Raw genomic sequence first — 17,479 nt, 5'->3', positions numbered from 1 at the left:
AATGTCAAAAAATGCCACGTTCCAAAAACAGCTAAAAACAACTCAGTACCACCTAAAATAACATGCCAAAGCATGCCATAGTATAGAATGCTGCAAAAACAACTAAAAACACAATAATATAGCATGTTGAAAAAAATGACAGAAAATGCAAGGCTATAGTATGGCAAAAATGTCAAAAAATGCCATGTTCCAAAAACAGCTAAAAACAACTCAGAACCACCTAAAATAACATGCCAAAGCATGCCATAGTATAGAATGCTGCAAAAACAGCTAAAAACACAATAATATAGCATGTTGAAAAAATGACCGAAAATGCAAGGCTATAGTATGGCAAAATGTCAAAAATGGCACGTTCCAAAAACAGTTAAAAACAACTCAGAACCACCTAAAATAACATGCCAAAGCATGCCATCGTATAGAATGCTGCAAAAACAGCTAAAAACACAATAATATAGCATGTTGAAAAAATGACCGAAAATGCAAGGCTATAGTATGGCAAAAATGTCAAAAATGGCATGTTCAAAAACAGTTAAAACAACTCAGAACCACCTAAAATAACATGCCAAAGCATGCCATCGTATAGAATGCTGCAAAAACAGCTAAAAACACAATAATATAGCATGTTGAAAAAATGACCGAAAATGCAAGGCTATAGTATGGCAAAATGTCAAAAATGGCATGTTCCAAAAACAGTTAAAAACAACTCAGAACAACCTAAAATAACATGCCAAAGCATGCCATAGCATAGAATGCTGCAAAACAGTTAAAACACAATAATATAGCATGTTGAAAAAATGACCAAAGATGCAAGGCTATAGTATGGCAAAATGGCAAAAAATGGCATGTTCCAAAAACAGCTAAAAACAACTCAGAACAAACTAAGATAACATGCCAAAGCATGCCATAGTATAGAATGCTGCAAAAACAGCTAAAAACACGATAATATAGGATGTTGAAAAAATTACCAAAACTGCAAGGCTATAGTATGGTAAAAATGTCAAAAATGCCACGTTCAAAAACAGCTAAAAACAACTCAGTACCACCTAAAATAACATGCCAAAGCATGCCATAGTATAGAATGCTGCAAAAACAACTAAAAACACAATAATATAGCATGTTGAAAAAAATGACAGAAAATGCAAGGCTATAGTATGGCAAAAATGTCAAAAAATGCCATGTTCCAAAAACAGCTAAAAACAACTCAGAACCACCTAAAATAACATGCCAAAGCATGCCATAGTATAGAATGCTGCAAAAACAGCTAAAAACACAATAATATAGCATGTTGAAAAAATGACCGAAAATGCAAGGCTATAGTATGGCAAAATGTCAAAAATGGCATGTTCCAAAAACAGCTAAAAACAACTGAAAACAATCTAAAATAACATGCCAAAGCATGCCATAGTATAGAATGCTGCAAAACAGCTAAAACACAATAATATAGCATGTTGAAAAATGACCGAAAATGCAAGGCTATAGTATGGCAAAATGTCAAAAAATGGCATGTTCCAAAAACAGTTAAAAACAACTCAGAACCACCTAAAATAACATGCCAAAGCATGCCATAGTATAGAATGCTGCAAAAACAGCTAAAAACACAATAATATAGCATGTTGAAAAAATGACAGAAAATGCAAGGCTTTCGTATGGCAAAAATGTCAAAAAATGGCTTGTTCCAAAAACAGTTAAAAACAACTCAGAACAACCTAAAATAACATGCCAAAGCATGCCATAGCATAGAATGCTGCAAAAACAGTTAAAAACACAATAATATAGCATGTTGAAAAAATGACCAAAGATGCAAGGCTATAGTATGGCAAAAATGTCAAAAAATGGCATGTTCCAAAAACAGCTAAAAACAACTCAGAACAAACTAAGATAACATGCCAAAGCATGCCATAGTATAGAATGCTGCAAAAACAGCTAAAAACACGATAATATAGGATGTTGAAAAAATTACCAAAACTGCAAGGCTATAGTATGGCAAAAATGTCAAAAAATGCCACGTTCCAAAAACAGCTAAAACAACTCAGAACCACCTAAAATAACATGCCAAAGCATGCCATAGCATAGAATGCTGCAAAAACAACTAAAAACACAATAATATAGCATGTTGAAAAAAATGACAGAAAATGCAAGGCTATAGTATGGCAAAAATGTCAAAAAATGCCACGTTCCAAAAACAGTTAAAAACAACTCAGAACCACCTAAAATAACATGCCAAAGCATGCTATAGTATAGAATGCTGCAAAAACAGCTAAAAACACAATAATATAGCATGTTGAAAAAATGACCGAAAATGCAAGGCTATAGTATGGCAAAAATGTCAAAAAATGCCACGTTCCAAAAACAGCTAAAAACAACTGAAAACAATCTAAAATAACATGCCAAAGAATGCCATAGTATAGATTGCTGCAAAAACAGCCAAAAACATATAAATATAGCATGTTGAAAAATAACCAAAAATGCAAGGCTATAGTATGGCAAAAATGTCAAAAAATGCCACGTTCCAAAAACAGCTAAAAACAACTCAGAACCACCTAAAATAACATGCCAAAGCATGCCATAGCATAGAATGCTGCAAAAACAACTAAAAACACAATAATATAGCATGTTGAAAAAAATGACCGAAAATGCAAGGCTATAGTATGGCAAAAATGTCAAAAAATGCCATGTTCCAAAAACAGCTAAAAACAACTCAGAACCACCTAAAATAACATGCCAAAGCATGCCATAGCATAGAATGCTGCAAAAACAACTAAAAACACAATAATATAGCATGTTGAAAAAATGACCGAAAATGCAAGGCTATAGTATGGCAAAAATGTCAAAAAATGCCATGTTCCAAAAACAGCTAAAAACAACTGAAAACAATCTAAAATAACATGCCAAAGCATGCCATAGTATAGAATGCTGCAAAAACAACTAAAAATACAATAATATAGCATGTTGAAAAAATGACCGAAAATGCAAGGCTATAGTATGGCAAAAATGTCAAAAAATGACATGTTCCAAAAACAGCTAAAAACAACTCAGAACAACCTAAAATAACATGCCAAAGCATGCCATAGTATAGAATGCTGCAAAAACAGCTAAAAACACAATAATATAGCATGTTGAAAAATGACCAAAAATGCAAGGCTATAGTATGGCAAAAATGTCAAAAAATGGCATGTTTCAAAAACAGCTAAAAACAACTCAGAACAACCTAAAATAACATGCCAAAAGCATGCCATAGTATAGAATGCTGCAAAAACAGCTAAAAACACAATAATATAGCATGTTGAAAAAATTACCAAAACTGCAAGGCTATAGTATGGCAAAAATGTCAAAAAATGCCACGTTCCAAAAACAGCTAAAAACAACTGAAAACAATCTAAAATAACGTGCCAAAGCATGCCATAGTATAGAATGCTGCAAAAACAACTAAAAATACAATAATATAGCATGTTGAAAAAATGACCGAAAATGCAAGGCTATAGTATGGCAAAAATGTCAAAAAATGACATGTTCCAAAAACAGCTAAAAACAACTCAGAACAACCTAAAATAACATGCCAAAGCATGCCATAGTATAGAATGTTGCAAAAACAGCTAAAAACACAATAATATAGCATGTTGAAAAAATGACCGAAAATGCAAGGCTATAGTATGGCAAAAATGTCAAAAAATGGCATGTTTCAAAAACAGCTAAAAACAACTCAGAACAACCTAAAATAGCATGCCAAAAGCATGCCATAGTATAGAATGCTGCAAAAACAGCTAAAAACACAATAATATAGCATGTTGAAAAAATGACCGAAAATGCAAGGCTATAGTATGGCAAAAATGTCAAAAAATGGCACGTTCCAAAAACAGCTAAAAACAACTGAAAACAATCTAAAATAACATGCCAAAGAATGCCATAGCATAGCATGTTGCAAAGAAGCCCAAAACAGCAGAATATAGCATATTGAAAAAAATGACCGAAAATGCAAGGCTATAGTATGGCGAAAATGTCAAAAAACGCCATGTTCCAAAAACAGCTAAAAACAATTCAGAACCACCTAAAATAACATGCCAAAGCATGCCATAGTATAGAATGCTGCAAAAACAGCTAAAAACACAATAATATAGCATGTTGAAAAAATGACCGAAAATGCAAGGCTATAGTATGGCAAAAATGTCAAAAAATGGCACGTTCCAAAAACAGTTAAAAACAACTCAGAACCACCTAAAATAACATGCCAAAGCATGCCATAGTATAGAATGCTGCAAAAACAGCTAAAAACACAATAATATAGCATGTTGAAAAAATGACCGAAAATGCAAGGCTATAGTATGGCAAAAATGTCAAAAAATGGCTTGTTCCAAAAACAGTTAAAAACAACTCAGAACAACCTAAAATAACATGCCAAAGCATGCCATAGCATAGAATGCTGCAAAAACAGTTAAAAACACAATAATATAGCATGTTGAAAAAATGACCAAAGATGCAAGGCTATAGTATGGCAAAAATGTCAAAAAATGGCATGTTCCAAAAACAGCTAAAAACAACTCAGAACAAACTAAGATAACATGCCAAAGCATGCCATAGTATAGAATGCTGCAAAAACAGCTAAAAACACGATAATATAGGATGTTGAAAAAATTACCAAAACTGCAAGGCTATAGTATGGCAAAAATGTCAAAAAATGCCACGTTCCAAAAACAGCTAAAAACAACTCAGAACCACCTAAAATAACATGCCAAAGCATGCCATAGCATAGAATGCTGCAAAAACAACTAAAAACACAATAATATAGCATGTTGAAAAAAATGACAGAAAATGCAAGGCTATAGTATGGCAAAAATGTCAAAAAATGCCATGTTCCAAAAACAGCTAAAAACAACTCAGAACCACCTAAAATAACATGCCAAAGCATGCCATAGTATAGAATGCTGCAAAAACAGCTAAAAACACAATAATATAGCATGTTGAAAAAATGACCGAAAATGCAAGGCTATAGTATGGCAAAAATGTCAAAAAATGGCACGTTCCAAAAACAGCTAAAAACAACTGAAAACAATCTAAAATAACATGCCAAAGAATGCCATAGCATAGATTGCTACAAAAACAGCCAAAAACATATAAATATAGCATGTTGAAAAAATGACCGAAAATGCAAGGCTATAGTATGGCAAAAATGTCAAAAAATGCCACGTTCCAAAAACAGCTAAAAACAACTCAGAACCACCTAAAATAACATGCCAAAGCATGCCATAGTATAGAATGCTGCAAAAACAGCTAAAAATACAATAATATAGCACGTTGAAAAAAATGACAGAAAATGCAAGGCTATAGTATGGCAAAAATGTCAAAAAATGGCACGTTCCAAAAACAGTTAAAAACAACTCAGAACCACCTAAAATAACATGCCAAAGCATGCCATAGTATAGAATGCTGCAAAAACAGCTAAAAACACAATAATATAGCATGTTGAAAAAATGACCGAAAATGCAAGGCTATAGTATGGCAAAAATGTCAAAAAATGGCATGTTCCAAAAACAGCTAAAAACAACTCAGAACAACCTAAAATAACATGCCAAAGCATGCCATAGTATAGAATGTTGCAAAAACAGCTAAAAACACAATAATATAGCATGTTGAAAAAATGACCGAAAATGCAAGGCTATAGTATGGCAAAAATGTCAAAAAATGGCATGTTCCAAAAACAGCTAAAAACAACTCAGAACCACCTAAAATAACATGCCAAAGCATGCCATAGTATAGAATGCTGCAAAAACAGCTAAAAACACGATAATATAAGATGTTGAAAAAATGACCAAAGATGCAAGGCTATAGTATGGCAAAAATGTCAAAAAATGGCATGTTCCAAAAACAGCTAAAAACAACTCAGAACAACCTAAGATAACATGCCAAAGCATGCCATAGTATAGAATGCTGCAAAAACAGCTAAAAACACGATAATATAGGATGTTGAAAAAATTACCAAAACTGCAAGGCTATAGTATGGCAAAAATGTCAAAAAATGCCACGTTCCAAAAACAGCTAAAAACAACTCAGAACCACCTAAAATAACATGCCAAAGCATGCCATAGCATAGAATGCTGCAAAAACAACTAAAAACACAATAATATAGCATGTTGAAAAAAATGACAGAAAATGCAAGGCTATAGTATGGCAAAAATGTCAAAAAATGCCATGTTCCAAAAACAGTTAAAAACAACTCAGAACCACCTAAAATAACATGCCAAAGCATGCCATAGCATAGAATGCTGCAAAAACAACTAAAAACACAATAATATAGCATGTTGAAAAAATGACCGAAAATGCAAGGCTATAGTATGGCAAAAATGTCAAAAAATGGCATGTTCCAAAAACAGCTAAAAACAACTGAAAACAATCTAAAATAACATGCCAAAGCATGCCATAGTATAGAATGCTGCAAAAACAACTAAAAATACAATAATATAGCATGTTGAAAAAATGACCGAAAATGCTATAGTATGGCAAAAATGTCAAAAAATGACATGTTCCAAAAACAGCTAAAAACAACTCAGAACCACCTAAAATAACATGCCAAAGCATGCCATAGTATAGAATGCTGCAAAAACAGCTAAAAACACAATAATATAGCATGTTGAAAAAATGACCGAAAATGCAAGGCTATAGTATGGCAAAAATGTCAAAAAATGGCATGTTTCAAAAACAGCTAAAAACAACTCAGAACAACCTAAAATAACATGCCAAAAGCATGCCATAGTATAGAATGCTGCAAAAACAGCTAAAAACACAATAATATAGCATGTTGAAAAAATTACCAAAACTGCAAGGCTATAGTATGGCAAAAATGTCAAAAAATGCCACGTTCCAAAAACAGCTAAAAACAACTGAAAACAATCTAAAATAACGTGCCAAAGCATGCCATAGTATAGAATGCTGCAAAAACAACTAAAAATACAATAATATAGCATGTTGAAAAAATGACCGAAAATGCAAGGCTATAGTATGGCAAAAATGTCAAAAAATGACATGTTCCAAAAACAGCTAAAAACAACTCAGAACAACCTAAAATAACATGCCAAAGCATGCCATAGTATAGAATGTTGCAAAAACAGCTAAAAACACAATAATATAGCATGTTGAAAAAATGACCGAAAATGCAAGGCTATAGTATGGCAAAAATGTCAAAAAATGGCATGTTTCAAAAACAGCTAAAAACAACTCAGAACAACCTAAAATAGCATGCCAAAAGCATGCCATAGTATAGAATGCTGCAAAAACAGCTAAAAACACAATAATATAGCATGTTGAAAAAATTACCGAAAATGCAAGGCTATAGTATGCCAAAAATGTAAAAAAAATGCCACGTTCCCAACACAGCTAAAAACAACTGAAAACAATCTAAAATAGCATGCCAATGCATGCCATAGCATAGCATGTTGTAAAAATGGCCAAGAACACAATAATATAGCATGTTGAAAAAAATGACCGAAAATGCAAGGCTATAGTATGGGAAAAATGTCAAAAAATGCCACGTTCCAAAAACAGCTAAAAACAACTGAAAACTATCTAAAATAACATGCCAAAGCATGCCATAGTATAGATTGCTGCAAAAACAGCAAAAAAACCCACAAAATTATAGCATGTTGAAAAAATGACCAAAAATGCAAGGCTATAGTATGGCAAAAATGTCAAAAAATGCCATGTTCCAAAAACAGCTAAAAACAATTCAGAATCATCTAATATAACGTGCCAAAGCATGCCATAGCATAGCATGTTGCAAAGAAGCCCAAAACAGCAGAATATAGCATATTGAAAAAAATGACCGAAAATGCAAGGCTATAGTATGGCGAAAATGTCAAAAAACGCCATGTTCCAAAAACAGCTAAAAACAATTCAGAATCATCTAATATAACGTGCCAAAGCATGCCATAGCGTAGCATGTTGCAAAGAAGCCCAAAACAGCAGAATATAGCATATTGAAAAAAATGACCGAAAATGCAAGGCTATAGTATGGCAAAAATGTCAAAAAATGGCATGTTCCAAAAACTGCTGAAAACAACTGAAAACCACCTATAATAATGTACCAAAGCATGCCATAGCATAGAATGCTGAAAAAACAGCCAAAAACACAATAATATACCATGTTGGAAAAACTGACTGAAAATGCAAGGCTACAGTATGGCAAAAATGTCAAAAATTACATGTTCCAAAAACAGCTACAGGTGAAAACCACCTAAAATAGTCTGCCAAGTCATGCCATGACATTATATTTTGCAAAAACAGTCAAAAACAGCATAATACAGCATGTTGAAAAAACAACCAAAAATGCAAGGCTATAGTATGGCAAAAATGTCAAAAATTACATGTTCCAAAAACAGCTACAGGTGAAAACCACCTAAAATAGTCTGCCAAGTCATGCCATGACATTATATTTTGCAAAAACAGTCAAAAACAGCATAATATAGCATGTTGAAAAAACAACCGAAAATGCAAGGTTATAGTATGGCAAAAATGTCAAAATATGACATGTTCCAAAAACAGCTGAAAACGGCTAAAAAAACCACCTAAAATAGCGTGCCAATGCATGTCATAGCATAGCGTGTTGCAAAAAACAGTCAAAAACAGCATAAAATAGCATGTTGAAAAATGACTGAAAAAGTTAGGCTATAGTATGGCAAAAATGTCTCCAAATGACACCTTCAAAAAACTATTGAAAACAATTGAAAACCACCTAAAATAACATGCCAAAGCATGCCATAGTATAGAATGCTGTAGTATAGACATGCCATGGAACAGAATGTTCCAAACATCGCGAAAAACACCATAATATTGTAGGTCGAACAATTGACCTTAAAACACTGATCACCACCTGGTGGTGAGTTCACTCCGATAACTCCTGAGACGCGGGATGGTGGGGACAATGCCGGTCAGACCTGGCAGACCCAAACGCATTGTGAGGGTCTGCTGGGAACATCTGGCAGAGTCTCCAGTCAGAAGGAGCTTCAACTCCCACCTCCGGGAGAGCTTCGACCATATCCCGGGGGAGGCGGGGGATATTCAGTCCCGAGTGGGCCATGTTCCGTGCCTCAATTGCTGAAGCGGCCGACCGGCGCTGTGGCCATAAGGTGGACGATGCCTGAAGGGGCGGCAACACCCGAACCCGCTGGTGGACAACGGCGGTAAGGGATGCCGTCAAGCTGAAGGAGTCCTATCGGGCCTTCTTGGCCTGTGGGACTCCGGAGGCAGCAGACAGGTACCGACAGGCCAAGCGGAATGCAGCTACGGCGGTCGCTGAGGTGAAAACCCAGGCATGGGAGGAGTTTGGTGAGGCCATGGAGAACGACTTCCAGACAGCTTCGAAGAGGTTCTGGACCACCATTCCGCGTCTCAGGAGGGGGGAGCAGTGCTCTGTCAACACTGTGTACGGTGGGGACGGGGTGCTGCTGACCTTGACCTTCTCAATCCCACCGACATGCCTTCCGGTGAGGAAGCAGGGCCTGGGGACTTGGGGGTGGGCTCCTCCATCTCTGGGGCTGAGGTTGCCGAGGTGGTCAAAAAACTCCTCGGTTGCAGGGCCCCGGGGGTGGATGAGGAGTTCCTTAGGGCCCTGGATGTTGTGGGGCTTTCGTGGTTGACACGAGTCTGCAACATTGCGTGGACATCGGGGGCAGTGCCTCTGGACTGGCAGACAGGGGTGGTGGTCCCTCTTTTTAAGAAGGGGGACCAGAGGGTGTGTTCCAACTACAGGGGGATCACACTCCTCAGCCTGCCTGGTAAGGTCTATTCGGGGGTACTAGAGAGGAGGGTCCGCCAGACAGTCCACTCCCTGATACGGGCTGTCCTTTCCCTGTATGACTGATGCCAGCTTAGTCCGCATTGCCGGCAGTAAGTCAAACTCGTTTCCCGTGAGGGTTGGACTCCGCCAGGGCTGCCCTTTGTCACCGATTCTGTTCATAACTTTTATGGACAGAATTTCTAGGCGCAGCCAGAGTGTTGAGGGGGTCTGGTTTGGTGACCTCAGGATTGGGTCTCTGCTCTTTGCAGATGATACGGTCCTGTTGGCTTCATCAGGCCGTGACCTCCAGCTCTCACTGGATCGGTTCGCAGCCGAGTGTGAAGCCGCCGGGATGAGAATCAGCACCTCCAAATCCGAGGCCATAGTTCTTAGCCGGAAAAGGGTGGAGTGCCCCCTCCAGATCGGGGATAAGATCCTGCCCCAAGTGGAGGAGATTAAGTACCTCGGGGTCTTATTCATGATTGAGGGAAGGATGGGAGATCGACAGGTGAAGAGGTAGCTGAGCCGAAAGGTCAATCTTCGTTCCTACCCTCACCTACGGCGACGAGCTTTGGGTAGGGACCGAAAGAACAAGCAGCCGAAGTGAGCTTTCTTTCGTAGGGTGGCTGGGCTCTCCCTTCGAGATAGGGTGAGAAGCTCAGTCATCCTGAAGGAGCTCGGAGTAGAGCCGCTGCTCCTCCGCGTTGAGAAGAGCCAGATGAGGTGGCGTGGGCATCTAATTAGGATGCCTCCCGGACGCCTCCCTGGTGAGGTGCTCAGGGCACGTCCCACTGGTAGGAGACCCCGGGGAAGACCCAGGACACGCTGGAGAGACTATGTCTCTCAGCTGGCCCAGAACGCCTCGGGATCCCCCGGGAAGAGCTGGATGAAGTGGCTGGGGAGAGGGAAGTCTGGGCTTCCCTGCTTAGGCTGCTGCCCCCACGACCCGACTCCAGATAAGCGGAAGAAAATAGGTGGATGGATGGAAAAATGGCCTAAAACACCACAATATGGGATTTCAAAAAAATTACCTAAACAGGAATTCTATAGCATGGCAAAAATGTCAAAGAATGACATGTCCCAAAAACAGCTGAAAACCACATAAAAAAGCATGCTGAGACACGTCATAGTATATTGTGACGAAAAACCAGCCAAAAACATCACATTAACATTAAACATTACTCTGCTCAGTTAGGCTAGTTAATTTTGTGTAGGACAAATTTATCTGGTGTTACTTGGTTTTTGTTGTAGAATCAAAATTGTTTTTTCAACCGCTAGAAACGAGAATGTGGTGAATAAGCTTTGGCTAAGGCATCTCACCGGTGAGCCTCACGTTAACTAGGTTGAGCAGAGTTACAGCAGTTTGGTTTTGCCTCAGGTTTTCTAGTTGTTGCAACTTTCCCTTTGCTGTCCCCCTAATTATATATCTGATGGTATAATTATTTATATGATAAGGCAAGAAGTCAAAGTCATAAAGTCACTCATATTTAACAAAATTTTGGCCAAAAATGTGGTTACTGAGTTTTTGCTTTGCACAGCAGTGCAACAACAGAATGACTTCAATCAACTTATCAGATATCCTGCAGAGCAATCAAATCATGTGTTGCAGCAAGTATTAGCAACATACTAATCTGTGCAAACAAAGTGCCTTTCTGTACTTTTACACTTTATATTAGAAGATACATTTTTGGGGCGCCCAGTAGCTCAGTTTGTAGGGCGGGCGCCCCATGTACAGAGGCTGTGTCCTTGCACAGCGGCCACGGATTCGTTTTTGGCCTAAGCCCTTTGCTGCATGTCATCCTCACTCTCTCTCCCCCTTTAACACTATATCTGTCCTGTCTCAAATAAAGGCAAAAGCCAAAAAAGTAATCTTAAAAAAAAAAGAAGAGGATAAGCTATTGACAGTTAGTGACCTTGGCGCAGTGCAGAGCTCTTTGAGGCAGGGGAAGGAGTGCACAGTCTTGCGCCGTTCCTTCTTCTCTCTGCGGACCCTCAGCTCCTCCAGAGTTCGTAGCTCTTCAACCCGAGCGGACAGGCTGTCCACCTGACCCTGCAAGGTCTCCATGGTGCCTGTCAACCTGTGCACACACACACACAACAATTTTCTCAGTGCTGCTTAGTCACTATTCAGGTGACTTAATTCTCTCTTTGCTTAGCATGCCATTCACCTAAAGCTACAGTGAGCCACTGTTACAACATAAAGAATGTGAAGGGGAATATTTAGAAAGCACAGGGGCAACCATTGAAATCTTTAGCATTAAGACCACTAATATGATTAGCAAAGAACTTTATCCCTGATTGTGATTATGAAACTGCAAAGTAAACAAAAATGTTAAGTCCCCTTTATCTGCCCTGGTAGAGTGGCCTACCCTGATCGACATCAGTTTTGTTGTGCTGTTTTCAGGCACCTTTCACAAGAATTTAAACCTATAGAACCTGGGACAATTGGTTTGATTTCTTTTTAAAACATGGGGAAAAAGGCAATGTGCAACTGGGCAAGAAATGTCAACAAAACTATTTTTTTTTTTTTTTAAAGAAAAGGGTGAAAAGAAAAGTATTGGGGAGATTGTGAAGGAGATTATTAGATATTATCCAAAAAAGAAAAAAAAGTCCAAGAAAATATATACTTATAATTCCTATAATAATATATTTAAAATGTATGAAAGGGGGAAAACATTATCTTATTTTTTGCACTTCCTTATGGTAATTCTCATGTTTCCTTTCCTTACTATTTATTTATTTATTGCCTATTTTATAGGCAATTTTCTTGTAACTTTTTATGAATTTCTTGCTAATTTTTGAGAAATCAGGCTATGTTGCTCAGGTTTCCAAGGGTTAAGCAAAAATATTGGGCAATGTACATACCAAGTTACCTCCTAGTTTTAGTTGGTTAATACTCGTTTGGCTTCAAAGTGGCTTTTAAGACCTATGTAATGTGATGATGACGAGGGTGACCTGTGACATAATTCTTGTTACTGATGTGTTTTGCAACAGTGTGCGATCACCTGTCTATTTTCTGCTGCGAGGCTTTGCTCTCCAGCACCAGTTTCTCATTAGTGATCTCCAGCTCTCTGGCAGTTACATCCAGCTGTTCATACACCTTTGCATGCTGTTCGTTCATCTCTCTCAACATCTCCAACTGCTTGGACAGGTGCTGCAAGGAAGACAAGTTCAAGATTACAAGACAAGTTTGTTACATTTCTCAACAAGACATAAAAACAACAAATTTACTTTTTGTACAGCATTTTTATGGTATACTATACTATACTATACTATAAAATGTTTCCATGTAATATCTAATATACTATACTTTGACCTTTTTGGCATACTATACAACGACAATTTTTAGCGTACCATAGTAGTACTATAGTATGACCTTTTCTTTGGCATACTATACTTGACTTTTTAAGCATATTATACTGTGACTTTTTTAGCTTACAATTTTATGACATTTTTTCATGTGATTTCTGACATACTATACTTGATTTTTATGACTTTTTCAGCATAATATTCTGTGACTTTTTTAGTATCTTTTTTATTGCATACTATACTACAACTTTTTATGGCATTTGAATCATCAGTCAAATACAATGCATGCATCTTATGTCACATTCAGGAGCACAACAAATGTTTCTGACAGCCACCACTGACCAACAGATTGCACTTTTAAAAAACTAAAGGTGTTTTGTGACCAGGCAATTCTGGAGAATACCTGAGAGGAACTGCCCACTGAGGATCTCCCCCACCAGCTACATACATTTCAGGACTTTTTTGTATTTGTGTGTGCCAATAGGAATGTTAAAGTGAAGTAAGCCAGCTGGTGGTTGGTATCGCAACATCGCTGGACTGGTTGGTATTTTTGTCTGTGTTTTCTTCTTTTTTTTTTTGCAATACAAGCTTTTGTTTGTGTTGTCTGATTTATACGGCTAGCAGGTTTTTGAAAAATCGCGTGCTTGACCAATCATTTTACACTTATGTCACTCAAGGTCCTCTTTAAAATTAGAGCATCTACTTTAAAATATGTGCTAAAAAGTCTCAAAACAGCGCTCTAAGAATTATTATTATTCCCAATTCTTGCCGTGCGGACAAAACAAAAAGGGAGTTTTTAAAAGTATTTAAAAGCTCCTCTGGTCTGAAAAAGCAGTATGATTTCAAGGAACTTGAGTCCATCTGATAAGGGTATGTAAATTGCAGACCACTTAACTTAATTGTAAATTTAATGACATCTATCTCCTGTTTCTGTGGACTTCAAATGCACTTATTTTAAGTCACTTTTTACCAAATGAATGCATTTTGATGTAAAATTGTGTTTAGCTTCAAGTCTGACATATATTAACATAACACATAATAGACACTTGCATGTGTCCGAAACATAGATTCTTGACAAGAACAGCGTTTTTTGTTTTGTTTTATGTGATTCCTTCAGAGTTGCGTGCTCTGTGTCTGCTGAGTTAACTCATCCTCAGCCAAACTTCTAACTAGTAAGGAGTCCAGTCTTTGAGCTGTGATGAGATGTCAGTAATTTTGCATATCCTTTTATGTTCACAGAACAAACACTTCTTGTCCTCTATGCTATTTTTTCTTTTTCTTCCTAATGCTCCACTAATTAGCTGAAACTTGCACTTGCAGAGAAACAATATGTGGGACAAGCGTACCTCTATCTCTTGCACTTGCTCCTCATTGTTGATGTACATCTGTTGCAAGGAGTCCTCTAGCTCCTTGTTACGTTCCAGGAGAGTCTTGCCGAGCTCGGCTGCCAAGTGCAGATCTGACAGGAGCCAAGAAAGAAGAACAGACATAAACAAGAAGAAAGTGGTGGATTCAACGAACACTGAAACAACACACTGATTTCTTGTTGTCACCACAAAGGATTTGGACGACTGCTTTTTTGAGAAGCACTCACTGCAGCTGAGGTACCCTCCTTGATAAGGCTAACTTAATTTGAAACTGAATTTATGATGAGAAACACAACATCCTATCCTTAATTGAACCCCTTGGGGTTTAGAAAATCCTGATTTTTCTGGCCTGTTTGGCTCTCAAGATGTGTTCATGAAAGCTAAAATAAGAGGGAGTGTTTTTGTAGGAAGTGACTGTTAATCACTTCCGTCACAATGCACAAAAGACTTAACAATCCACACCTGAAAGCATAAAAGCATCTGAACACGAAATGCTGACAGAAAATGAAGGACCTTGCAGATGTAACTAAAATACTTTTCTCCGCTGCTCGAGCACAAATCATACTGATACAAATCTGTAGCCATCTGCACACCAGGAGGCTCTGAGCAGTGATAACAGCACAGACGCCACACTCACAGTTGCTGTTATTTTTCAACACAGCTTGAAACATACATTATTCATCTCCTCTGCCGAAAAGAAGCCTAGCTGGACTGAGGAGGAGGAGGAGAATCCTGCTGGCTCTGCATACTTGGAGCCTGTAACAACACAGCACTGGAGGAGTGGAGAGACGGGAAGAAACAGAGAGAGCCATTGACACCCATTACTGGACATGAATGCAGTGTTTTTATCACTATGGCACTGGGTGTGAGCAATGACAGGAACACACACACATACACACACGTGCAATATTGTAGGTGTGAAACACAAGAGATTAGATGTGATTTACTGCTACTGTATGTCTGAATGCACCTGGAATCACTGGTTTAACTAATATTCTTAAAGCGACATTTCGCCCCAAAGGCAAAATTGAAAAATGTAAATGAAATTGAAAAATGATTTATTTAAATGTAACATCAAGAGAAGAAAATTTAGTTTTTTGACGAGAAACCTAAATACTACAGTTGTTTGGTTGAGAAATTTCTTTTTCCCAGCAATATAAAAGAAACAGTCACTTGTTATGCAATAAAAGCAAAACCAGTTCTGTTAAAAATACATTGTTGTCTCATCTTTTCACCAAATAATAGAAAAGTAGCAATGGTGATATTGATAAAGAGCCAGATTGTTAAGGAGTAGAGAAAATGGTATCAATATCAATAAAAACATTACTGATCCCCATCCTAGTCTTTACTGGTGGAACAGACAGCTGAACTCGCAAACTCAGCGACTGAGAGTGGTGGGGATAATGTTACACGACTGTAAACAACTGGCTAGCAATGGCAAAAACACTGCAGGGACAAACAGTACGTTTTCACATCTAACTTGGTGAATTAAGAGTTCATATTGACCAAATCAGAGCTGGTGATTGTTGGTGAAGTGGACTAACTAACAAGACAACTTACAAGACTACTTAAGACAGTTTGGGTGAGTTTTAGTTTGATTCTGTCTAGTTTGACCGAAGTGTGTTTTACAATGAGTTAATAAGGAGACCAAGCTAATATTAGTGTTAGTTTGGTGAAAGAAAATTTGAATTCTGAAGGTGTACAGTTGCATTTCTCTGTTTAAAACACAAATGGGTGTAAGAATACTAACTTTCTTGATATTTTGTGAGTTTATAGTTTATTTATTAGACCAAAAATGCAAAGAGAGTTTGTGGAACATATCGACCTCGCCAATCGGGTAAAGTAGTGCTGCACACTAATACCGCCAGAAAACGTATACCCCGGTAAAATTTCGGAAAGATATAAAGGTATGAAAAAAGTTATCGCCCAAGACCAAATAAGAGGCTCGAGATGTGAACATGATTTTGAGTAATTGGGTCATGATTTCTGGAAAGAGACGTTGATATAGAGTTTTTCAAATGAATATTGTCAACCCATTCCCATTCAGAACTCGTAAAATACCGCTGCTTTGGCTGTGCTTAAGATCGCAATACCCTAAGCCATCTTGTCCGCAGGAAACTCTGCTGGACAGCATCAGGTGAGAACGTGGCTGGACAGAACCAGCTGAGAAATTATTATAAGCCATAGGACGGCAGGATGGCACCTACAACATCCGCATGAAACATGACGCCTGTGGGATGTGCAGAAGGGGCAGTGGATGGGTCCAACAAACCCCAGACTTTCATGCAGCAGTCCGGTGGTCTCTTCCCGTCTGTGATGTTTTTTTTCTACACCTTATCATGTACCTCCTTCCCCTAATCCTGCCCACCAGTGCCAGCGTGTGTGAATGCTGACGTCACAGAGATAAAACATGTATTTTTGATTTTGACGTGAACTTTAATAAGCATTGTAAGCTCACACGCCTGTGTGGTTATATTTGCCTCTAACGCAGAGTGAAGCAGAGACAGGCTGTAATTTTGTGTTTCAACAACGCAGAACTGATAACAGAACACTGAAACGCCAAGTGATAATGAGCTGGGTGAGAGTGTGTGAGAAGAGAGCGCAGCGAGCCTTCACTCCCTCGAGGTCCAACTCAGTCACAGCACTGTTTCTCCTCCTGAGGGCCGACACGTGCCGAGTCTTAGTTATGTAATTTCAGAACTGTGTGCAAGGATGAGAAGAGCAAGAGTCCGTGCCGAGGAAACACCAATCAGCAGACACTTAATGACACAAAAGGCTGTCAAAGTCATCCACGACTGTCCTCACGTTCATTCGCAGGATGACATAAACATGACATCATCGCACTACCATCTGCCCAGACGGACGTCATATGTTTGCCAGATCATAATGGACACAGGGGTCACCAAATCTCAGAGCTGGCAGACAAAGAGTTGCATAACAGCAGCATTTCTGGGGCAAAATCATGAGCGCATACAAGATGACGTGAAGCCTCCGATCTGACCCCAAAGCCTGGAATCTCTGATCCCCACTAAGGAGGTCT

General features: G+C 38.2%; 1 protein-coding gene across 1 annotated transcript in view; it reads right to left on the bottom strand.

Annotated features, from left to right (window-relative positions):
• Nucleotides 1-17,479, bottom strand: part of cdr2l (cerebellar degeneration-related protein 2-like) — a 76,656-nt gene that overhangs the window by 56,799 nt on the left and 2,378 nt on the right. The window contains exons 2-4 of the mRNA XM_088091014.1: nt 14,419-14,531; nt 12,769-12,917; nt 11,677-11,841 (exon numbers count right to left, since the gene is read on the bottom strand). Of these exons, the coding sequence (XP_087947140.1) occupies nt 11,677-11,841; nt 12,769-12,917; nt 14,419-14,531 (427 nt within the window). The remainder of the gene's footprint in view (nt 1-11,676; nt 11,842-12,768; nt 12,918-14,418; nt 14,532-17,479) is intronic.

This window comes from Plectropomus leopardus, chromosome 18, assembly GCF_026936395.1.
Source record: "Plectropomus leopardus strain MGB_pleo_1.0 chromosome 18, ASM2693639v1, whole genome shotgun sequence".
Classification (NCBI taxonomy): domain Eukaryota; kingdom Metazoa; phylum Chordata; class Actinopteri; order Perciformes; family Serranidae; genus Plectropomus; species Plectropomus leopardus.
Note: the sequence above shows the minus strand (reverse complement) of the source record. Positions and strands in the feature narration are given on the sequence as shown.